Raw genomic sequence first — 25,222 nt, 5'->3', positions numbered from 1 at the left:
TAAAAGCTCAAGCAGTTTTTATAGAAGTTTGACTTTATTACAAAAATATAGCCTATTTTATACAGCATAAAAATCTAGGAAATATAAAACATTGTAACATCTAAATCAGTGCAATTCATTACATAGGGAAAATCATCGATGAGGCAAAACTCGATTTTACCAAGGACGCCAGTAGCTCGGCGATATAACTCTAACCAATACATTATAATTTTGGCCTTCAGTATGGCACTTATTTCTGGGATATACATCTTTGAAAAGTCCGTTGCCTCCGTTGTCGAAGTTATGCGAGGTGTTGCCAGAGTAGCGCCGTCCCTTGATTTTCTCACCATCCCCTTTCACCCTCTCCGCTGATATTGGCACACTGCGCATATTTACGCATGATCTTGGGGACGTCTGGGCACGTTGCGGGTCGCAAAGTGTGGAAAACGCCTGACTCAACTCGGTGGTTTGGCGAGGAGGCAGCGCAACGTTTCCCGGCGATGCCGCTGCGGTGTCGCTGTCCGAGGTACTGGAAACTTTAGTCGCCTCCCCGGCTGCGACAATGTTGCCCGTTGTATGCGACAGAAGGTTTAAACAGGTGCTTGCGCTCGAGTTGTCCGCCATCAGCAAGTACTGATTCACTCCGGTCAAGCAACTTCTGTACCCCGCTTGGTACTCAGAACATTTGGCGTTGACAGGGGGACCTTAAGGAGGAGAGAGGGAGACAGATATATTAGGTACAGTCCACGTAGACCACGGAGTTTGCATCCTGATATTGGGCCTATTAGCCTAGCTTAGCAGAAAGAGTAGTACGATAGTAGTTTCAACTTACCATGCTGTATTTTCTGAAGATTCCTCAGATGTTTCACTGTCAGTTCAAGAATGTCTGCTTTTTCAAGCTTTCGCTTGCGGATCTGTGAAATACGTGCAAAAAAGTTCGGTAAGTCAGTTGCTCTCTATAATGCAAAAGACATTGAACAGACATTGTTAAAATCTAATCTGCTTCCATTTTAAGTCAATAGAAAATGTACTGTCAGTACATTTTACTCAGTTTATTTTACAGGGCACGTTTACAATACCCATTCTACATTTACAATATCCATTCTATTGCCATTTTGAAAATCGACATGCAGTTGTTCCAGGAAACGTACATTATTGGTATAGTAGTTTTCCAGCAGGGTTTTCAGTTGATCCAGACATCTGTTTATGCGGGCTCGTCTCTTCTTTTCCATTAAGGGTTTGGACACCTGAAAAAAAGAAATACATTGTTAGGTCAAGACTTCGGTTATAGGGTAGGTGTAATAACCCGGACTTTATTCGGGCGAATTTTGAGGTCGTATATGACACAAAACCAGTGCTCACCTTTTTCCCATTGAAGAGATTTGACTTCACTGAACACTCAGATTGCGCCACCATTTCAAATGGCTAAAATCAGATCTGCTTGCGGATAATCAGATGTGCTCTCCGACTTGTCTCTCGTGCAGGAGTGAAGGAATTCCGCCTCTTGGGCCAATTTATAGCGTCACCCACTTTACATCTGAATGCAGCGAATGCCCGCCCGCGCTCAGGAAAAAAGCAACATGTTTAATGTGACTTTCTTTGTAGTTTTCAGATATCAGAGACAGCATCACCAGGTTCATCAAAATATCACTGCGTCATGTTATAATGTAGTACGTATAAAAATGGACATTTCCAGTCAGGCTTTAAATGATAAAACTGTACCCATATATATAACAGACCACATCATTAAATTATCGACTCTGCTTTCAGAATATTTTGTAGTAGAGAGACTCTCCTCGGTGTTTTACGAATTGATTTAAGACTATCTCGAGAAATAGAGGGAGGTGACTTATGCTCAACGTCCATTTAAAGCATTGACTTTTCTTGTGTTTTCTATATCATAAAATAGGCTGCAACACGTATGGGTTTTGTTTTCGGATTGCATAACTATACACAATCCCATAAATATCGCACCAATATAGGTATGTAGAAAGTCCACCCTGTTACCCTATCCTAAATTCATTCATCATTTTATTTTATTTTATTTTTTGGACATAATGGCCACACATATGCGCATTCGAGTCATTTAGCAATGTAAGATTAGCCTACCACTGCACAGTTTCAACGGAGGAATTGCAGTTGAGGGCCGTAGGTAGATGATATGGCCTAAAAAGCGTATAAAATCACCGAATAATGTGAATAATAATGTAAATGTCCTGTGCTGCTTAGGGACCTGTACGTGCTCCTGCTATTCACTCCTTTCTTTTTGGGTTTCACGCTATGGAATCGAAGGCAGCACCGTGATAATGTTGCCCATGTCTTCACAGAATTTCGATTTTCTGCCAATATCAGACACCTCTTCAATATATCCCGCCCCAGAATGCATTTAAGAGCCACTGAAGTATCATACATGCGCCCTCGCAAAAACAAGATCAATCAGTTCTTTGCTCGGATAAATCGACGCTGGTCTATATTTAATATATATTTTAGGAAATCTACTCTAACGCATTTATTTTACAATTGGTGAATTTGTCTCACTCTATTCTTTTGAGTGAAACCTAGCAGCGAAGAAAATCGTCGCAACGCCTCCTGTCTGTTGGCTCTTGCTCCCCGATTCTCCACGCTGCGCTGTCAAAAGACTCAACCCTTGGGAAAGTCGAAGAGGCCCAACAACTGTTTTTGCTTTTTCTTAACCGTCATCTGTGCAACATATGCCTCGAGGGGTCATTTTGAAAAAGAGGCAAATTGGCAATAGCTTAGAGACCGTCTACGCTAATGTCCCCTTTTTCATTCAGCGATTTTACAGTTGTCAGTGGAACTACTAAGCTAAACTGGTTATTAAATCTGACCATTTTCAACAGTAGATAGATGCCTCATATCTGGATGGCGTGTGGAAAAACAACATTCCCCTGAACGACAAGTCCTGCCAGTCCATGCTAAGCAAAATAGATTTAAACAAAACAGATTAACTAACAGCCACGTATCCATTTAATAAATAAAACGCACACGAGAATCTTTAACTGACTAATTGTAAGACACGCGACAGGCTGAATAGACTTCTAGACTTTCGAAAGATTCTTAAGTCTTAAGGGTTTTATTTAAGACACAATGGGATTGTTTTGGTTACAATTGCGCCCACTTGGACGAATGGCTGGAAAAGGATAACAGTGTGCATTAGCATCTGTGTGTGCAGTCGGGAGGCTGGGAGCGGATGAAAGGACCGCAGTATATGTAAGACTAGCGTGGCCATTGATCCTTTATGACATTTCGTGGCTACAGAAACAGAAGCCAATCAAAGATTCACCCCACTCACAAACACCAACGCACATTGTTTTGACGGGCTTTGGAAGGGAATTTCTAAGGGGGGAAAACCAGAAAAAAACGCAATTAAAGCCTGTTTATTTTATTTAAACAATTGGTCTGTGAAGCGACTGTATGCATTAGGATATAGGGGACGTTTGAGACTGGAATACCCCTTCATACGCATGAAGAAAACCAACGCTCCATATGTTATTTTTCACAATAAGCAGGCTTTAATGTAATTTTTTATCTTAGTTCCAGCAATGCATTGCTATATTCAATGCCGTGTTGCGTTTAGTTGTTCAAAGCTAAATCCCAACATTAACACTTATTTTCAGAAGTGGTAAAGTTTCAGAAAACTATTGGATAATGCACAAAGCATCTATTTTCAAGTAGCGAATTTCCACCGCCTTATTCTTCTTAGCGAATTAATAGACAGTTTTTATCCAGTGTCAAGAGAAACTATATGGGATTTGAATGACTTCATTTCAATCGTGTCTTTTGTGCAAATTATACTAGTCATAAATTACGGAACTGTACAGTCACTACAAATAATGCAACCCGTTTCCAACGTGTGTGTGTTCTAGAAAGGAACAAAGCATTAAAGTGTGGAGCATTAGAAGCCAATTTGTAAGCTAATTGCACCCAATCAGTGCAATAAACGATCGCTTGACAACCAGAGGGTTCCCTCTCATGTACTTGTATCTTAAACGTATGAAACTGGGAAAAGTACGTTTGCTAAGTAGCAAACGTTTGCAAGAAAGTACATTTGCCGAAAATTAAGCAATTATACAACTAGGTAATAAGTTCCTTTGTCTTTTAGAAGAATATTGCCATTACATCCCCGGGCAGTTGTAGATTCCAGAAACTGCACATGTGGTTCGAACATAATTCCGTATAATATACCGAAAAATTGCTGTAACAGCAAAGCGTGTAGTTTTAAGACGCTATAATACACCGCTAAATCAGTATGAAATCGGACCGCAGTTCTCCAGTGTATGCATGCTGGTTTTCCTTCATTGTTCACACTGGGCGCCTTTTTAATTTCTGTGTTTTTCACGCTCGACTTTAACAAGCAGAACCGTGGTGATTTTGAGCATGGCAGACAAGCCTCTGAAGAACTGAAAAGATGTCACCGCTGACACCGCTGTGAATTTAGAAATAAACTTTGAATGTCACTAAAAAATAAATAACATTTATTTGATTTATTTTTAATGTAATTTATTACTGTGAAATTAAGATACTATGACTTCATACAAGCTCGACTATGAATTGATAGATTATATTGCAGAGACTGTAAAAAGCGTTTAAATGTGGAGGGATTCTACATGTAGTGACGAGTCCCATTTCTTTAGAAAAACAACTTCCCATAAAGAAATAATACCATGCGGACAGCATCTGAAGTGTGTTTAAAAGGAAGGTTTCCATATCTTAGTGCCTTGGCTTTTATTTATCTTCAGTAGCTTCGGGTAAATGATTAAGCACAACAATCCTTTGTCATGTATACTTAACAGCAGGGTACTTGAAACGAGTGCAGTAATAATTTGAGTATTCTAGAACTTGTTAACAACAATTAGTGAAGCAATTATTCAATTACCCGCAATAAACTTCTTCATTCATTGATTAGCAAGTGAAAGCCGGGATAAGGTAGCAATTTGAAAGTGCAGAGTTACATGCGAAGTAAACGGTAAATGTAGTAGGCCTATGTTCGATATAAGCTGTCACAATAACACAATGCATAATCCAAGCGAGACTAGGCTACCAATGTGCGTAAATACGCACACAATATAATTGTTTATTCGTCGATGTTATTCTGATGTAATCTTGGCAATTACGTTATTTGAACTTCTTGATTGTAGAAGTAAGATTCATTCCAGGAGAGATAAAGAAACGTCCGAGAGCGAAAATAATCGGGTAACCGCTTTAAAAAACATTCTGCAGTCAACAAAATATCTAGAGAAAATGGTCCATGTCTAGACACAGGAGTCAAAGGATCGATCAGCTCTGTTTGAGCGTGTGTATATATATATATTTCTTTTAATAAAAATACGGGATAAATGCCACGCGACGGTCCTGTTGGCGGAGCTCTGATCAAACATGCAATATCATGAATTTCTATAGACTGGTCTCCAGGTTATTTAAGAGTCTTTACTTTGGTTTAGTCGCACAATGGGCCGTGTTTGGATGTGTGCACCCGGGTTACAGTCTGAAAGGAACAGAGGTGCACATTAACATCGCTTTGGGTTTTCTCAAGGGCCGAAATGAACTAGTGGAAAGTAACTTTATAACTCGACGAAGGGTGAACCCTTTGTCCGAGTTCCCTCTGAAAGAGACAAGTGACTAACAAAAGAAACCCCTTTTCATTGTTAAACACTATAGTTCTTGAGACTGGAAGCCCCTTGAATTGTTAAACATCTGCCATTTACTCCAAAAGTACTCGAAGCCGATTTGAATGAGAATAAATAGCCTTTTGTACACCAAGTCTACCCCTAAATTAAACAAAAAAGTGCGCCAAGCTTATGACTAAACAGAAAGTTGCATCTTCAGCAAAAATTAGGAAAAAGTTGGCTTATATTGAGAAAACACTCACATACGAATCAGACTGAAAACACACCAGTAAATCTTAACCACCCATCAATCTATCCATCCTTTGTTAATTCTGTGAATCAAAAGATCAAAGATCTGTGGATAAGACTATAAAGTCGTCCAGTGAAAGCCGTCCAGGACTGCATAGCCTACTTCTGTTTAGAAATATTCAGCCTACGTAGGCCTACATCAAACATAACGTTGCCATTGCTAAAGAGTTTGTTCTTAAATTAGAGGTTGGCGTTGATTGGTCATCTACCCAAACCTAGGAGCTCAAAAGAAACTTCAAAATGACTGGGAGTTTAAAGGAGTTGAACCATCCCGAAATCTAAATCAAATGTGATTAAATGTGATTTTGACATTGATGTAACGTAGCATAATAATAAATTCCCCACGGAGAGGCCAAGCCTATACAAAGTAAAATATAACGTATGCTAATTGATTTGTTGAGTGGTTAAAAAATCCCACTGCCCCATATTCAGTGGGCAATTAACTTCCCTGTAATCGCGATAGTCTCACTGTATCAACACCTGTCCAACTATTCAACTGCACATCTACTGCAATGAAGACACGCCTAAAAGGATTGAGCACTCTGATGAAATTGTAGCTAATGTCCAAGCATTAAAAGTAATTTACTTTTTCTATGCAGTCCTCTAGCTATACGAGTAATTTGACCAGATGTGGATGGAGAAGCCTTCTTTCAAATATACAATTCGGAGATTGTTTTAAAAGAAACAGTGCCTCAGGTCAGAATATCTTACTCGGCGTGTTGAATATTCGTAGAGCATACGCAAGAACCACACAGACCGACAGTAATGCTAAAAAACGGTCCCATTTCTTCAAGCGTTGGGGAGCAGTCGAAAATAAAGACACCGTATTGTATTCCTAAGGGGAGGCTAGTTTCCCAGGGTATTTCTTTTATATCCCAAAAGTGGAAAATCGGAGTGTACGGCTCAAAGGCCCAGAGGCGTGCCTCCGATTTTCCTCGCTTCATATTTTGAAGCCAAAAAAATATGCTGTCCCTTTAAAGAGTGAATGTGGCTGCTGGTGCCTGCACTAAAACAGACAAAAGCAGAATAAACGGTTGCACAAGTAGTAGCAGGTGTACCTATATATTATTGAAAACGCTGAAAAAATTAAACGTTTAATATATTAAATAAATGAAATCGCATTTCTAATAGGTAATATCCCTGAACAACAATAATGATAAAATAAAATAATAATAATAATAATAATAGCTTATATGCGCAATAGACTATATTTAGTAATAGCCCTGTTTAAACCATAACATAGCCTATGCCATTTCATTATTCTTTCTAGCGCCAATTCTAAATACTACCGCTTCCTTTCATCGTCCACTGAAAGTGAATAGATGCAGTAGCTAAGGGAAATTATAGCCCAGCGCTGATATGAGCAACCGCACATCGTGTGTGGCTCGTATTGTGCTTTTTCCACAGCTTTAGTATGAAATCGTCAATTTGTTTCCGTCATCGTTACGCTGGCGAATGGCTCCATATGCCCCACCAAGCTGTACCATTCAAACGATTCGTTCCTACTTTCACGGTACATCATCCACTGTGCCGTGCCGGAGAATTCAATGGGCCAACAAAACAGCAATTCAGTGTTGGAAGTGTTCACATACCCCCCAAGGTAAGTGATTTCCGTTTCCCGCTGAGATTGTCCAATGGGTGTCTCGTCTAAATAACCTGACAAGCCGACGTCTTGGGGACAAGGCTTATTTTGAATCCCAAAGCAGGGCCTCTTTAGCAAACTAAAATGCTGAAAGGAATCCATCATCAAGCAAGGATGGATCACTTTTGAGAGTTCATGGAAACTTTAAGTTCTACCTCTGGACCTGAAGCCACCCCAACCACCCTTAAATAGTCACTATGCCTCCTACTGCTACTTCTAATATTAGTTTGCCGACACACTTACAAAACATGCAACTATGCTTTTCATTTGTCTGTCCTACCTATGCTACTGCCAAAAAAGACAGAATTATTTACCGGACTGCATGTGGTGTAAACAGACCGGTTTGTTCACATACAGGGCTAATGCACTCGAGCGATGGAAAAATTGCTGAAGAGATGATTACTGTGACTTCACCTGGAAACAGGTATATTTGACCTACATTCTTTTGACTTAAAATAAAGGTATAGTTGTGCCATACTTTCTATTTTGGAGAATTGGAAGATGAAGTGGTGTATCGGTAGCAAAATGAAACATATACCGTTATGTTTAATCAACTGTGACAGGGTTTCTGAATATCAGTCTGACGAATTAAAATATTCCAAGTGTCTTAAGCAAACATTCTGTGGCTGATATTATTCAAAATACAGGGTAAACACAGTACATTTGTTTGTATACAAGAGCTTTCTGCAAATTCAGTAGGGGACACCCGGGATGGTTGGCACGCATCTCACGGCTAAGGTGATAAATAAATATAGTTTAATGTCCACAAATGTTTTGTCAAATTGGTTGACTAATGATTAAAGTCATGTTAAGCACATGTGCCAACCAACCTAAACAAGTTAAAATGCTATAGTTAAAGAATGAAGCAACCAATATAAACAATTTAACATTTAATTAAAATAAGAACCAGAAAGCACAAATATTCAATATTCAATAATATAAATATACAATATAAAATACATAATAAATATAATGTAACAGAGTTGAAATCAAACAGTATTTTAAATTCTGTAACCAGTTCATCAGTAGTAATGTCATACCTATAGGCCTACTATTTTCTCCTTTTATCCTTCCCCCTGTGTGTGTGTGTGTGTGTGTGTGTGCATATAAACCTGTGTCTGTGTGGATCAGGCCTATGGACTGTGTGTGTCTGCATCCATGGGTGTTTTTGTGTCTGTGTGTGACAATTGTGGTACTTGTGCTCAGAGACCCACTCAAACACACAGCCACGTGGGTTTGTATTGATAATTATATTTAATCATGTTTAATATGAAGATGGCATGCATTATGACATTATCAGTGTGCCAACCAAACCCACTCACATTGAAAATAACATTTGAAAATACGATCTTACCTAGCTAAACATTACTCACAGTTTTTCATGTAGCCGATTCCAACCTCTAGTTACTGGAAGTAAGGCATTTCTAATATCTAAATCTAACACAGTTTTATGATATGTTTAGTGTGAAGACCATTAACTGAAATGTTTACCTCACAAAACAAGTTAGCAATTCTTCCGATATTTATACATAATAGATGAGTGCAGTTCAAGCAAAAACATTTTGAAGTCACATTTTTAGTATACTTGGGAGCAAGAACATTCCAAAAACCTTTCACTGGAGTTTTGCCAAGAAGTGAACTGAGAAATAATTGAACACAGTGGCACAACAGGTTCACAGAATAGACAGAATGAGCCAGTAATGCATTTAAAACGTTCGGTAAAACAGTAACTGAAAAGCCGATAGAATGTTGCAGTACACCCCCGATGAATGAATGAATTAATTTGGTCATTATCCTAACCTGCTTATCCTGAACAGGGTCGCTGGGGGGCTGGAGCCTATCCCAGTATATATTGGGCGAAAGGCAGGAATACACCCTGGACAGGTCGCCAGTCCATCGCAGGGCACGCACACCATTCACTCACACACTCATACCCACAGGCAATTTAGACTCTCCAATCAACCTAACCTGCATGTCTTTGGACTGTGGGAGGAAACCGGAGTACCCGGAGGAAACCCACACAGACACGGGGAGAACACGCAAACTCCACACAGAGAGGACCCAGCCGACAGGGATTCGAACTCAGGACCTCCTTGCTGTGAGGTGGCAGTGCTACCCACTGCACCATCCGTGCCGCCACCCAGTGAGATGCAGTGAGATCCATAACATTTGGGACAAATACAATGATTTATTTCTCTACTCCAGAATTGTAAACAAACAATTCACATGTAGTTGGTGCATATTCTCAGGTATTTTTAGATATTTTAGAAGAGATTATAGCACTTTTTATACATAGACCGCGCCCCCCCCATTTCAGGGCACCATAGGATTTGGGACAAATTATGCTTCTGATTAGCCAGGTGTGTTCCATTGCTTCCTTAGTGCAGGTTTAAGAGAGCTTTTTTAGGAAGACTTTTGAGTCCATGATCTTTTTTTGTCAACTCATTATGAGACTGAAAAAAAAGAAGAGCAGTCAGAAACAAAGACAGCTTGCAGAAATCAGCTGACTGGAACATCATTAAGACAAAACTGAGCACTGGTGAGGACCTCTATATTTTATTACCCAAAAATGTTCACCATAATTAAGAAAAATTCCCAAAACCTGTCTGACAGATCAGAAATACTGTTCAGGAGGCAGGTGTGGATGTGTCAGTGACTACTGTCCACAGAAGAAATACAGAGGCTACACTACAAGATGCAAACCACCAGTTAGCTGGAAAGAAAATGATGGCCAGATTATGGTTTGCCAAGAAGTACTGAAATGAGCCCACAGAGCACTGGAAAAGGGTCTTATGGGCAGATGAGACCAAGATGGGCTTGTATCAGAGAGATGGCAAGGTGGTGGAGGCCAAAAGAAACTGCCCAAGATCCAAAACAGCTCAGTCATCTGAGAAACATGGTGGTGGGGGTGTTATAGTTTGGGCACCTGCCACTGGCTCGCTCGTCTTAATTGACGATATAACCGCTGACAGCAGCAGAATGAATTCTGAAGTGTAACGAAGCATCTTATCCGCTTAAATTCAACAAAACTCATTGGACGGCACTGCATCCAATAACAAGCCGAAATATACTGCAAAAACAAGAAATGCATTTTTCAGATCTGAATCATATCATATGCTGCAGAGAAAACTAGCCCTCAGAACAAGCAGAAGATGGCTGCAGTAGCATGATGTGATCTGGGCAAGTAGGACATGTTGATCCAGGATCCAGAACATTGGATTGGATACCCCCTACTTGGGTAAATCAAGTTATCCGCATTCAGTCCGTAAGATTGGCAAAAATCACACTTTAGGCAAAGGCCAAAATTCCGGAGACATCAGGCCGTGTAGAAATAGGATTGGTGTATATTATGTAACACATTACGTTATGTCAGCATACAAGAGCCCTCTACATTCTGCTGATCTTTTGGGTATAGTCTTGAATACCAGACTGAAAGTGTGCTTGTGTGTTTTTCTCAGGCTTGAAAAGAATGACATATGACTTTGGGACAAAATAACTCAAGAGTATTCCATAGGAACTGGTCAGCATTGCGAATGCAATAAATAAGGGCAGGAGTTTGCCAAGGTCAATGAAGGATAATGTATAATAGGAAATCAGGGAAAGAAAAAACAGCAGCACACTAAATGTAATAGATTTGGCCTCGTTGTAGTTTTTTGGGAGGTCAGTTCCCATGTAGGAGAAGGTAAAGCACAAAACACCAAGAAAGATAGTAACAAAAATAGAGACTCCAGGTGGGATAAAACCTCCTGCAATGCAGCTCAGAATTATTTTGTCTTTGAAGCTCACTGTATCATTGAAGGGACTAGGAGCACTGAGGGCACAGAGAATTAACTGAACAATAGAAGTCACCACTATGAATAGCCATGCTCCATTATATTTGACCCAACAGTCATATGCTCTGGGTAACTTGGCAGCCATTTTAAAGATGCAGACAATCTGGAAGGATCGTACAGTAAGACAACAGAGACAGACAGTGTAAAACAGAAAGAAAAATATGGTTCTGAATGCACATTTAAATTGGTTTGGGACGCCAAGGTAGAAGAACACACCGAGACCTGAACCGCTCAAACAGCCCAGCATGAGGAAGCACATTTTCCCCCCGGCAGACCTCACAACCGGGGTGCTGTAGTTACGAGCGAAGAGGATGGTGATGGCTGCTGCAAGAAAGAGCATGAAGCTGACCGAGAGCAAGAGCAGGATTGATAAGGGATCTGTGACGCGAATATAATCCACAACACGCTCTTTACAGGAAGTGCTCCCTGGGTCAGACCATTCATTCTTCTTACACGGGATGCAACTGTATGGATCAGCTGTCAAACAGAAAGACACATTTTACAATGGCAATTCATTTGACAGGTAATCATCCCTTGTCCCTCTTCAGTTGACTTTAAGTAAACATATGCGAGGGAAAATATAAGATTTACATATAGCAGAATAAATTGCAAATATAGCCTATTAAAACAATTATATCATGTTCGTATATTAGTGCTTATACCATGGTCAGGGTGAATACTCTGATTGGATGCTAGGTGGTGAATACATTTGTATGATCGTTCAACATTCAGGTCAAGGTCAAGGTCAAGCCTAGTCACCAGTCTAAATTAATATGCTGCCTGTGGTTTGCTGCAGACCCAAAGCCATCAGTATGATAGCATTTAAAATGGCTTTTTATTGACCACGACTGTCATGCCAATAAAGCGATTTGCATGTAATCATTTGTGAAATGGCATCTAATATAACAGAATGGTTTTGTGAAGTTCAGTAACACTAGGCTACATTGAGATAATAGCCGTAAGCGGTCTAATGTTTTGGTAGTTTACCAGCTAGCTAACGCTACTAGTTACATGACGTCCTGAAATGGTTGTTTGTAAACGGAGAACTGTCGATTATATATATTTTCCTAGTGGCTAGTTATTTCCAGCACAAAATAGAGAAGCTGAATGATAAACACTAGTGTCCCAAGAGTATTTCCGCGTTTAAAAACGTTTCTGTGAAATTGCGAATAAGCAGCTGGATGTGAAGCCAGTTTTTTTTTTAAGTAAGGTGGACCGGGAATTAAGAAGTTACAGCGAATAAGAAACCAATTTAAGACTAGTTTTAAACCTTGACTTAGCCAAAAAATTAGATGGATAGCTTCTCCATTTTGAGCAGAACTAAACATAAATGTAACCATAGCAACATCTGAACCCGTAGCCACCTTAATGGTTACACTGTGTTCACAACTCAACGCATCATCGAATTGACGAACACCGGAAGTAATTAATTATTTTCATAGGCCAATGGACGACGGATAATTATTTTGGATTTTTCCCAAACTTTGCGTTGCTGTGTTTGGGGAAGTTTTTCATTCATGAGCCAAGAATCGAATCCGTCAGATCAGTTATGGCGCTGCCTTGCTCTGCGGGCGAAGATTGCGCTCAGAATAACTGGTACTTAAAAAGATGAGTTTTGAACATAGCGTCAATGGCTTGAAGCACTTAGTGCCAGCAAAAAGAGTTTTGAGGGTGAATTGCCCAAAAATATTAATGACCACTGTTTATATGTTAATATTGCTAAAAGACCGTGATGTAAGCCGAATAATCCACTCCGAGGTGGTTGTGAAAGGGTTTTGAACACTTTGCGTTCGGTGTTTTTCTTTTGCCTGCGCATCCTACGTTAAAACCCTTTTAAAACGTTTTAACGCAGGGGTTATCGCTGTGAAATATTCTTTACATGGCATGAGTGCATCAATTGTACACTTTCTGGGACAAGGGAAATGGGAATTGTCACACAACGTAAAGTGAAATGCACACACATGAATGATTAGTCACAGGTCTCCAATAAACTGATGATTTCCTACCTGAATGATTGATATAGGTGTCTTTCGGACAGACATCGCACAGAAAGCAGCACTTATACATTCTGTATGGTGTCCTAACAGAGCCGTTTTGACATTCTTCAGAGCACCGTGACACAGGAATCTACAAGATTAAAGAAACATGCTTTTAACTGCCTTCATTTTTTTCACTAGTTTTTTTTCATCCATGCATTTACAATAGTCAATATTGTCATGGATGTTTTCATGTCTTTGAAACTGACCATAATATGGAAATCATAACTTTGCTGATCATTAACAAAAACTTTTTTTCATATATTATAAAGCACTCACACACAGAGAGGAAATAATAACTGTATACAGATAATAAACACAGATAAAAATATATGTTATGTCCAATCATATGGCAAAACTATATGCTTTTATTTCAAAGCTTTTATTTAATTTGGTGAATCTCAGTTTAAAGAAAGCATAGTGTCATTCTATCACTTCCTGTTTAACTTGAGTATAAACATGAGCATGCAAAATTCCTTCGTCGTCCATCAGCATGGGAAAAGTAAAAAAAACTGTCAATTCAAAAGATTCAATTCAGAAGTGACGGCAGTTATTTTTGGATAAAAACATTTTTCTAAATGTTTCAGCATCTGCTGCTGAGTAATCGATTACATGGAAAAAGCAACAAGCAACACTGCACATTATCCTTGATGTTATACTGGGTAGTCTGTTCCAGTAGATCTGTCAACATACTGCGATTCAAATGTTAATTGTCTAATTCGAAACACAATCCCAGGGTGAAAATGTACTTAAATCAGGAGAAAACTTACGGTTCCGTTGGTGTACCAGCGAATGAGCGTTTCATTAATACTGAAACTCACAGCTGGCTCTGTGTCATATGATCCTACATACTGATATGGAGGAGAGGAGTCCAGGTTCCAGTATACTATGTTGTATCTTGAAGGAGGATCTCCATTTTTGTCAAACTTTATTTGCTGATTTAGCAGTGTGAAATCTGACTTCTTTATTTCTCCTAGAAGCTGAAATAAGACAGTATTTCAGTCATTGCCCTTTAAACCATGCAGGCACAACTGTATAAATATTCATCATGTATTTTACACAAGCAAATATTTTTTGATGACATTGGCTTGCCTGTAAGGTAAGGAACTTAAAAACACAGAAACACAGGTGGAAATTATTTACAAATGAAACACAAGTGCAACCACTAATGGAACTAGACTAACCAGTAATAAATTAATGATACCACTTACACAGAACAGCCAGTGAGACTAATTAACAAGACACGGGTGCCAATACTAATCCAATAGAGAATTAAGAACAGAGACCAGACAAGCAAAATAGAAAACAAGCTAGGACTGGCGGCCTCCGGTGGCCAGGAGTAAGGACTGCGACACCGGTTCTAGCCTATAATAGCTTATGTTGGCGAAATCGTGTGATTTCAGCGTTTAAAAACGTTGCTGTGGAACTGCGGACTGGCAGTTGTGACAGCAGTGTAAAAGCTAGGAATTACGAATAAGAAGTTGCCAATAAGGAACTTTATTTGAACCTTGAATATAACCAAGACAATAAATAACCAAAACCGGACTTAGTCATCTGGATAACTAGCATCTATATTTTTAGCAGACCGTAACTATTGCTACCACAGCAACATGCTGAAACAGTAGCCACCATAACGGCTTTAAGTGGTTAGTGCCTGCAAACAAGTTTTATTTTGATGGAGAGTTTTATTCTGAGGCCCAAAAATATTAATAACCCCTGCTTATATTATAATCTTTGGTAAAAGACCATGGTAGACTATAAACGGAATGATCCACTTCGAGGTGGACGTTAAAGTTTAACAACCACCCTGGAGTGGATTATTCCGCTCATCTCATGGTCTTTTACCTTACATAATATGATTTCTTCTGACTGACTCAAATTAAAACAATAAATTAGAGTAATACACAGCAAACAGCAGATGCCCAAGTGACCAGAGGAGTTGCTCTTGTATGATGATGCAGGATAATCCTGCTTAATGCAATGCTAGTATTAGAGCTGCCAGAAGTATTCAGTAAGGCACAGTAATGTTGAATGTTGAAACGTATACGATATTGGGGAAATAATGTACCTTGATGCAAACAGTGATATGCTTACCTTATATGGGTACATTTCTTCAGTTTTGTTGCATCCGTTTGTATCACACTGTAATATTGTGTGTAAGGCTTTTGCCACAACATAAACGGCAGAGTAAATAGCAAAGTTATAAGATGGATCTTCAGTAATTATTTTGCTTGCGTTCACGTTAGAGCAGTGATAGCAAGCTTGGTTGCAGGTTGCTGTAAAATCCTGCCGTTTTCTGCTTTTGCATTCCCGGTGTTTACTGCGACCCTGAGATTTGAAGACAAATTCTCTAAACCCGGGTAAACTCACAACCCTTTCTGTAATTCCAATAATAGTACCGACGGTGTTGAGTCTTTTGCGAGTGGGAAGTCCTTTACTCAAAGACCAGGCATCACATGCAATCCACACCTTGTCATGCATATTGTTCTGTATGGCCGATTCAATGAATGAAACTGCATAGGCTTGCAGAGTGTAAACTATTATTACATTTATTCGCAATCCGTTTATGTTTCGAATTATGGTGTTGTGTTTTGAATCTTTTGTGAGTTCCGCCTGGTAAGCCAAGCAGATGCTGGTCTCTCTTATACCATCGATGAAGAGTTGAAGTGCATCTTGACAATAGTCATTGTCACAGCTTATGAATGCGACCCAGTTCCATTTGTACCTCTCTAAAATGCGAATGATCAGCTGTACTTGACCTCTGTTGCTGGACACAGTTCGTAGGAAGGATGGAAATGCCTTTTTATTACTTAAACTGGAGCTTGCTGATCCATAATTAACCTGGAAATGTATATACATTATGCAGTTACATTTATTTCTGTATTGTACACTTCACTTCAGTCAATATAAGTAAAAAGCAGAGATATAATGGAGGAGTAAATTAATTACCATTGGCAGAAGCTCCATCATGAAAAATGGAGCAATTGTAATAGTTTGAGTGCTTCCAAAGGGGCCAACCACAGACATAACTTTAGGCTCAAAATCTTTATGAGCAAGGTGAATTTTAACAGACCCATTTTTGGAGAGGAAATCAAGAACTGATGGGAAATTATGAATGTCTGAGCAATGGTCAAAGATCTCATAGCCAAGAGACACATCAGGCAAGATGGAGGTTGAGTTGTTAATTTGCTCTACAGCAAACCTCAGCACTTGTAACATTTGATAACCTCTTGCTGAGAACTTGTATCTGTGGGAAATTGTAAATAAAAATTATTCTCATTAAAATTATTGATTCACTTACGGTTAATCACAGAGGCAATGTCTACGTAAGAGTTGTAATGTAAGTGTGAGGACTTTACTGTTGCTACATAAAACAGAAATATGCTGAGCTGATACTGAAGTCGAGCACAATCAGAGCTGTACATACCTGTCACATTCCAGGGCCACAGGAAAGTCAAACGTCACATTATGTATTGCGCCGTACAGTTGAAAAAGTCCGCCCAAAAGATAATCCCCATTCAAATGGAAGTCTGACGATACGCAGGAATCCTTTGCTGGCGAGTGCTGAAAAAAACACAAAAGTCCAAACAGAAATATTGTGTGATACATTATTAGCATCACATATATTGCGCCCAGTATCTAGAACAGCACTGTGCTTACTAATAACGAGCACAAATATGAAGCTACAGCAGTAACTCATCAAATTTATATCAATTGATTTACATGTACCACATTATGGTTCATTGGTTCAGTTTGATAATGCAGTCGGGTAGAGGGATATTAATTTTGAAGAGAGCAAGTATAGCCTGTTGAGTGAAGGGAAATTAAATTAAAATATTGGAAACCTCACTGTTGGAAGCAGTCCAGCTCCCATGATGTAAAGTGTGCTGTGGAGCTGGCATCCAAATTTACTTGATGGCACTGTGCAGGTGTTCCTTCCTCTTGCAAATGTGATGTTTGCACACACGCACTCATGCACACAAGCACGCGTGCACAAACACACACACGCTCACACAATTATTTACACTCTTAAAAAATGAAGAAAAACACTGCATATAATAAACATCACATTATATTATATTAATGGCATTTGGCAGATGATCTTATCCAGAGCGACATACAACAAAGTGCATGCCCATAACCAGGGATAAGTGCGCTGAAAGACCCTAGAGGGACGTACAATTTCGACTGCTAGAGTTTCTTTTAAAAACATTTTTTAAATAGTAAAACCGCAACGCGCAAAAATAAACTGCTTACCTAGCCAAACGAAACTAGCACAGGAATCATCCTAATACACAAGCAAAAAACACAGATAAAGACAACAGTTCATGTTTACAGGGAGGTAGGGAGGGACAGGGAGAGGTGCAGCTTGAAGAGGTGCGTCTTCAGTCTGCGCTTGAAGATGGCAAAAGATGCTGATGGCAAGAGAACCTCCACGGGGAATTCGTTCCACCACCGTGGAGCCAGAACAGATAATAATACAAAACAGATAATAATGCAATAATAGGTAATAACATAATCTATATGTTATGTTCAAACATAGGGCAATACAATATAGTTTTATTTTTCAATGTTTTTTATTAAGTAATTTCATTTTTTCTGAAAAAAAATCACAATTTCACAATTATTGGCAGGAAGCTAGGAAGCTGATTTGCATACTTGTTACCTAATTTTTATACTCTAGTGAAACAGGAAGTAATGTAATGATTATAGCTCCTTGAGACTGAGATGGACTAAATTAAGTAAAATTGTAAAATTTGCTTTGTTTGATTTTTGTCAGGGTTCGGGACAGAGGAACCAATCGCAGACTCGGGAATAAAGTGAATAAGGCAGGCTTCAATGGAAAAGAGAAGATCCAAAACAGTAAAAAAGGCAATGGTCAGAATCCAAACAGACAGGTGCATGCAGGGCAGGCAGAGCAAAGTCAGGAAAAAACCAGGAAGTCCAAACAAGCAGAGGTACAAAGACAAAAATCCAAAAACCAGGCAGAGATATCAAAACCATAAAAATCCCAAAGCAGAGCAAAGCAGAAGTAGACAAAATAATTTGGCACAGATACAGTGTAGTGGAAGCTAGAACCGGGGTAAGGAACAAAATAACAGAAAGACAAAGTAGCAAAAGGAAACAGATAACAACAGGTTTAAATGCACTAACACATTAACTAAATGTTAAACAGCTGGGATAAAACAGGAAGGAAGTACATATATGGTGTGGGAGGCGGAGACACTAAATGGGGTACAGTCGAAATGAATGAATGAAGTGAGAAAACTGACAGACGGACTATGGTGAGCATAGAGCAGGGGTGTCCAATCTTATCCAGAAGGGGCCGGTGTGTGTGCAGGTTGTTGTTTTAGCACAGACAGCTAAGATAGCTGATTCTACTCATCAAGGTCTTGATTAAAGACCACGATTAGTTCATTAGTATAATCAGGTGTGTTACTGCTGGGTTACTGCTGGCTAAGAACTTAGACAAAAAACATGCATAAACACAGAGCCTGACTATTTAATTAAACAATAATTGTTCGGAGTGCCAGTTATTGTTCAGTATTCATGTCCATATTTAAAACAAGAAGGTTTTTATTAGTCTTTCAGTGTTTTATTAGTATTTTTTCAAAGCCCTAAGCATCCTGTATACTGGGCTTATACTGTAGTTTAATAAAATGTAGTTCCTTCCATCAATCTCATAAAACATTTTATTAATATTCTACATGTAAAGAATAACAGGGTCTTATAACACATTTGTGGCTGACATCATGCACACTTGTAGTCAGACCTTCAGCGTATGTAAACCATGAGATCATAGCACTCTACTGAAGTCTCATTGCTGGCCCTGACAAAATACCCACACAAACCCTAAAGGAATTTTGAAACCAGTGTCCCTTTGTGTGATTTCATACATTTTCCATCCAGGGAAAGCATAATCCCAGGTCAATGGAAAGATGAGTTGATCTCTTTAATTGATCTAATTTTCCAAACTCTACTATCAGTGTCCCCCCTTACCAATGGGTCATGACATCATGTATAAACTCACGTCAGTGGAGGTTTGGCAAGAAATGCATCCACTGCATAGCATACTGTGTACATAATGGATACCAGCCTGTAGACGGGTGACAGAAGTTTCTGGAAAAGCTTTAACAGAGTGGACCATTATTACTGTGGCACAGTGCCTCCTAAACCTGGAGAGACCTTGCTCCTGTGAGATCAGGCATGAACATAGGTACTCGTCTTACTGGGAATACCTGACTTATGGGGTTGCACAGTGAACGACAAAACATATTTTCAGCACCGATAGCAATATTAAAAATAATAATAATAATTTTTAAAAAATTAGCAGCCTAATCACATGTTCAAGTTCAAGTTCAGTAACAGATGTGATTTTTCAACAATAGGTTCAAAAATAAAAATGTTCAAAAATCATCATGATGATCATTTCTCACAACAATGATTATGAGGACGATTTACATTTTCTCAAGAAATTAATAATGAAGAAAAAAAACAATATCGCTACTGATGACAGTAAAGTTGTACTGTTTTTATTCATACATATTTTTCGCCAATTCAATTCCATATAGATTATAAGATACTACTTCTGGCCTTTAAAGCCTTACTGGAGCTTGCCCCTTTGTACTTAAATGATTTACTTCTTCCTTATACTCCCTCATGAATACTCCGTTCGCTGGGTGCAGGCCTCCTTTTTCTTCCTAGAATAGCTAAAAGTACCATTGGTGGCAGAGACTTTTCTTATCGTGCTCCTCTCCCGTGGAGCAAATTGCAGTTTGTTCATGTTCAGGGTGCAGACACTATCACCTTATTTAAAGCTTGTCTTAAAACATCTTGAATCTTTTTCGTCTGTCCTATAGTTGATGGGCAGGAGTGGGTGGCTGGCATAAGCTATAGAGTCTCTGGTGGACTTAGCGGTCAGTGCTGTCACTGGATCATTATTGGTAGTGCAGTGTTAAACTGAACCAGTCATGGTCTAGTGGTGACTGCCTCAAACCTGCCACTGTTGGCCACTCTCTCTGCTTCCCTCTGCCATAGCCTTATTCTGCCAGGATTCTCCTCATCGCACGCAGGCACCTCTCCCTCCTGCTGCGATTGACCAATTATCATCTGAACCCCCCTAACAATGTTACTTTCCTCTTCTACCCACTCTGGGCACCTGCCCAGAGCTCGAGCCCAACTTTCCTGAGCACCCCATCCTGGTCCAGAGCTCCAGCCCAAGACCAGCCGTACAACACCCTCCTGCCACTGTTGATTTAGCTGTAGCAGCAAGCCTGTCCCCTGGCCTGACAGTGCCAGCCATTGGTGTTCCTGCCATCCCTCCACGTGACCAGAGTCATGTCTGCCTGCTCTCAATTTATTTGTATTGGACATTTATGTACTATAATTAATTTGTTTATATTTACAACCATTTTTGTAACAAACCAGTGGCAGATGGTTCCCCCGCTGAGTCAGGTTCTGATCAAGGTTTCTTCCTGTTAGCCAGGGAGTTTTTCTGTGCCACTGTTGCCCTAGGTGTACTCTTGGGGGACAGTTCTCTGTAAAGCTGATTTGTGACAAAACCCCTTTGTTAAAAGCACTATACAAATAAAAATTGATTGATTGATGATTTAAATTTTATTTTCGCTTAAAGTCAGTAAAATTGTCTGACCTAAAAGTAAAAAATGAATTACACAGACATTTATCCTTGCACAAATATAATCATGGTTTGTTATGAAATGTGCCACATGGCCATTCAGCAGGAACCCTCTACATCCTGCTGATCTTTTGGGTATAGTCCTGAATAGCAGACTGAAAGTGTGCTTGTGTGTTTTTCTCAGGCTTGAAAAGAATGACATAAGACTTTGGGACAAAATAACTCAAGAGAATTCCATAGGAACTGGTCAGCATTGAGAATGCCTTGAATACGGGCAGATTTTTGTCCTTGAGTATAAAGTATATCGTATAATAAGACATCCAGGAAATATAAAACAACAGCACACTAAATGTAATAGATTTGGCCTCGTTGTAGTTTTTGGGGAGGTCAGTTCCCATGTACGAGAAGGTAAAGCACAAAATACCAAGAAAGATAGCAAATAGTAGAGCCATCCAAGATGGGATAAAACTTGTCATGTCGCAGTTCATAATGATTTGGTCTTTGAAGGTCACTGTGTCATTGAAGGGTCGAGGAGAACTGAGTCCACAAAGAATTAACTGTACAATAAATGCCACCGCAATGAATAGCCGGTGTCCATTGTACTTAACCCACCAGTCATATGCCCTGGGTAGTTTGGCAGCCATTTTGAAGATGCAGACAATCTGGAAGGATCGTACAGTGAGACAAGACATGCAGACAGTGTAAAACAGAAAGAAAAATGAACTTCTGAACACACATGTGACTTTGTTTGGGATGCCAAAGCAGAAGAACACACTGAGACCTGAAGCGCTCAAACAGCCCAGCATGAGGAAGCACATTTTCCCCCCCGCAGACCTCACAACCGGGGTGTTGTAGTTACGAGCGAAGAGGATGGTGATGGCTGCTGTAAGAAAGAGCATGAAGCTGACCGAGAGCAAGAGCAGGATTGACAAGGGCTCTGTGATGTGAACATATGCCACAATGCGCTCTTTACATGAAGTGCTCCCTGGGTCAGACCATTCGTTCTTCTTACACGGGATGCAACTATGTGAATCAGCTGTCAAACAGAAAGGACACATTTAAAAATGGCAGTTCAGTTCACAGCTTAGCATCACCTGTCTTTTGACTTGAGGTAAACATTGGTGGGTGAACATATGTGACAAACTCTATCATAACCAGGCATATTCAAATCGATGTTTCTGTAAAAATGTACATTTTTGACTGTTTTAGGCTTTCATCATCATTTTGTAGAACAATATCTTGGCTTTCATAATCGGCATGCCAAATTCAGAGTAAAAATATAGTTTTTAAGCTTTAAAATGCAAGATGTCAAGGTGAAAGTACCAGAGTTGTGCATTGTTTGGAGGCTCGCCAGCTTGTTACCGTTCACCAGTCACAAACAACCACATCAGCTGCGTTTGTGGCTACAAGCTAATGTATTTTCTTCCATGGTCTGTATGTATTAATGTCAAGAGTAAATGGGTTTTAAAGGGTTTATATATAAGATGACAAGTTATAGTCCCAGAGTTTCATTAGCCCAGTGTTGGCAGTCTCTCAGACTCACGTAACTCTCGCGACTAAACTTTGAAGCCGTTTTAGTGGGACTCGAGATGAAATGGAACACACACCCCTTGTTATCTGAAGTAGAGAGATAACTTTGGTATCATAAGAAAGCTTATTATTATCCTCTTTCTGTAGTTTCAAACTTTAAATATATGTTGGGGTCAATATGACTGATTTTGAAAGAGTAGGTCACATATGAGACAACCTTGCTGGAAAAAAACAGCTCAAGCTTGGTTTTAGAACAGCTGGCAGCTGTTTGACCAGTTCAGACCAGCTCCCAGCTTGACATGGTTTAGATACACTACCAGCACTAGGTGGTTGGCCAGCTCATGCCCAGCTAGACTAGCTTATGACCAGCTTGACCAGCTCAATTTCAAGCTGGTGAAGTAGACATAGCTGGATTTTACAGCAGGGAAGATGGTCATTTGGCAAAATGGCCTATTAAAACAGTATAAAAGTACAGCATGCTCATTTACCAAAGTGTGCTAACTATACATTTCCTGGGACAGGGTAAATGGGGATTCTCACACAAAGTAAAGTGAAATGTGGACAAATACATTATTTCTCCAATAACCACCTAGTGCTTCCTACCTGAATGATTGGCATAGGTGCCATTTGGACAGACATCACACTGAAAGCAGCACTTATAGATTCTATATGGCCTCCGAGCAGAGCCTTCTGCACACTCCTCAGAGCACCGTGATACAGGAATCTGCAAGATTAAAGAAACATTTGTTTAACGGCCTGCTTCCTTTGTGTTTACCATTTCCATGCATGCTTTTAGAATCATCAATTTTGTCAAGGATGTCTTCATTTCCTGAAAGTGACCTCCACATGAAAATCAAAACCAGAAACAAAAAATCGCTAAAGCAATGCACTTTACACTAGTCTGTTCTAGTAGTTGTGACACCATAATTGAAATGTTAATTCAATAAAATCAGTACGCAATCCCTGGGTGAAAATGTACTTGAATCAGGAGTAAACTTACGGTTCCATTGGTGTACCAGTGAATAAGAGTTTCATTAATACTGAAACTCACAGCTGGCTTTGTTTCATATGATCCCACAAACTCATAAGGAGGAGAGGAGTCCAGGTTCCAGTACACTATTTTGTACCTTGCAGGAGGGTCGCCATTTTTGTCAAACTTTATTTGCTGATCTAGTAGTGTGAAATCTGATTTCTTTATTTCTCTGAGAAGCTGAAAGAAGGCAATAATTCAGTCATTTCCTTTGACACCTGGTAATACTGTACAATTTGTGTTTTTGTTAATGCATCCTAATGTTTTGTCTCACACATCATTGATATCACAATTGATTTGTTAATATATCATGCCAATATATCACATTTTTGGTTTTTGAGGCCCTCTTACCCACACAATGACAATGACAATCCCATTTTATGAAACCTTCATATTACGGCTGCTACAAGCATTCAATAAGGCACATTAACTTAGTTAAAAAGTACTAGGGGAAAAAGAAAATCTTAATGCAAACAGTAATCTGCTTACCTTATAGGGGTACATGTGTTCTGTTTTGTTGCATCCATTTGTATCACACTCTAATAAGTTGTGTAACGCTTTTGCCACAACATAAACGGCCGAGTAAATGGCAAAGTTATAAGATGGATCTTCAGTAATTATTTTGCTTGCATTCACGTTAAAGCAGTGACAACAAGCTTGATTACAGGTTGCTGTAAAATCCTGCCGTTTCCTGCTTTTGCATTCCCGGTGTTTACTGCGACCCTGAGAATTGAAGATAAATTCTCGAAACCCGGGTAAACTCACAACCCTTTCTGTAATTCCAATAATAGTACCAATGGTGTTGAGTCCTTTGCGAGTGGGAAGTCCTTTACTCAAAGACCAGGCATCACATGCAATCCACACCTTGTCATGCATATTGTTCTGTATGGCCGATTCAATGAATGAAACTGCATAGGCTTGCAGAGTGTAAACTATTATTACATTTATTCGCAATCCGTTTATGTTTCGAATTATGGTGTTGTGTTTTGAATCTTTTGTGAGTTCCGCCTGGTAAGCCAAGCAGATTCTGGTCTCTCTTATACCATCGATGAAGAGTTGAAGTGCATCTTGACAGTAGTCATTGTCACAGCTTATGAATGCGACCCAGTTCCATTTGTACCTCTGCAAAATGCGAATGATCAGCTGTACTTGACCTCTGTTGCTGGACACAGTTCGTAGGAAGGATGGAAATGCCTTTTTATTACTTAAACTGGAGCTTGCTGATCCATAATTAACCTGCAAATGCATAGACGTAATGCATTTACATTCATGTATGCATAGTAAATATTACTTAAGCCAATTTAAGCCAAAAATATACAATGTATCATAGGGGAGAATGACTTACCATTGGAAGAAGGTCCATCATGAAAAATGGCGCAATGGTAATAGTTTGACTGCTTCCAAAGGGGCCAAGCACAGACACAACTTTAGGCTCATAATCTTTCAAGTTCAGATGAATTTCAACAGAGCCATTTTTGGAGAGGAAATCAAGAACTGATGGGAAATTATGTGTGTCTGAGCAATGGTCAAAGATCTCATAGCCAAGAGACACATTAGGCAAGATGGAGGTTGAGTTGTTAATTTGCTCTACAGCAAACCT

At 39.5% G+C, this 25,222-nt stretch overlaps 2 protein-coding genes across 2 annotated transcripts; both read right to left on the bottom strand.

Moving 5' to 3' along the window:
* Positions 1-132: 132 nt before the first annotated feature.
* On the bottom strand, positions 133-1,472 carry her3 (hairy-related 3). Its single transcript, XM_061258216.1, has 4 exons — positions 1,342-1,472; positions 1,131-1,226; positions 812-893; positions 133-683 (listed from the first exon to the last, which is right to left on the bottom strand). The coding sequence occupies exons 1-4, from the start codon at positions 1,393-1,395 to the stop codon at positions 157-159; spliced, it is 759 nt and encodes a 252-aa protein (XP_061114200.1). The 5' UTR covers positions 1,396-1,472; the 3' UTR covers positions 133-156.
* LOC133139557 (taste receptor type 1 member 2-like) lies at positions 1,414-23,738 on the bottom strand. The gene is made up of 8 exons (XM_061259128.1): positions 23,720-23,738; positions 21,902-21,945; positions 16,854-16,990; positions 16,376-16,673; positions 15,521-16,267; positions 14,197-14,406; positions 13,397-13,517; positions 1,414-1,516 (listed from the first exon to the last, which is right to left on the bottom strand). The coding sequence occupies exons 1-8, from the start codon at positions 23,736-23,738 to the stop codon at positions 1,494-1,496; spliced, it is 1,599 nt and encodes a 532-aa protein (XP_061115112.1). The 3' UTR covers positions 1,414-1,493.
* Positions 23,739-25,222: the final 1,484 nt, after the last annotated feature.

This window comes from Conger conger, chromosome 10, assembly GCF_963514075.1.
Source record: "Conger conger chromosome 10, fConCon1.1, whole genome shotgun sequence".
Taxonomy (NCBI): Eukaryota; Metazoa; Chordata; class Actinopteri; order Anguilliformes; family Congridae; genus Conger; species Conger conger.
Note: the sequence above shows the minus strand (reverse complement) of the source record. Positions and strands in the feature narration are given on the sequence as shown.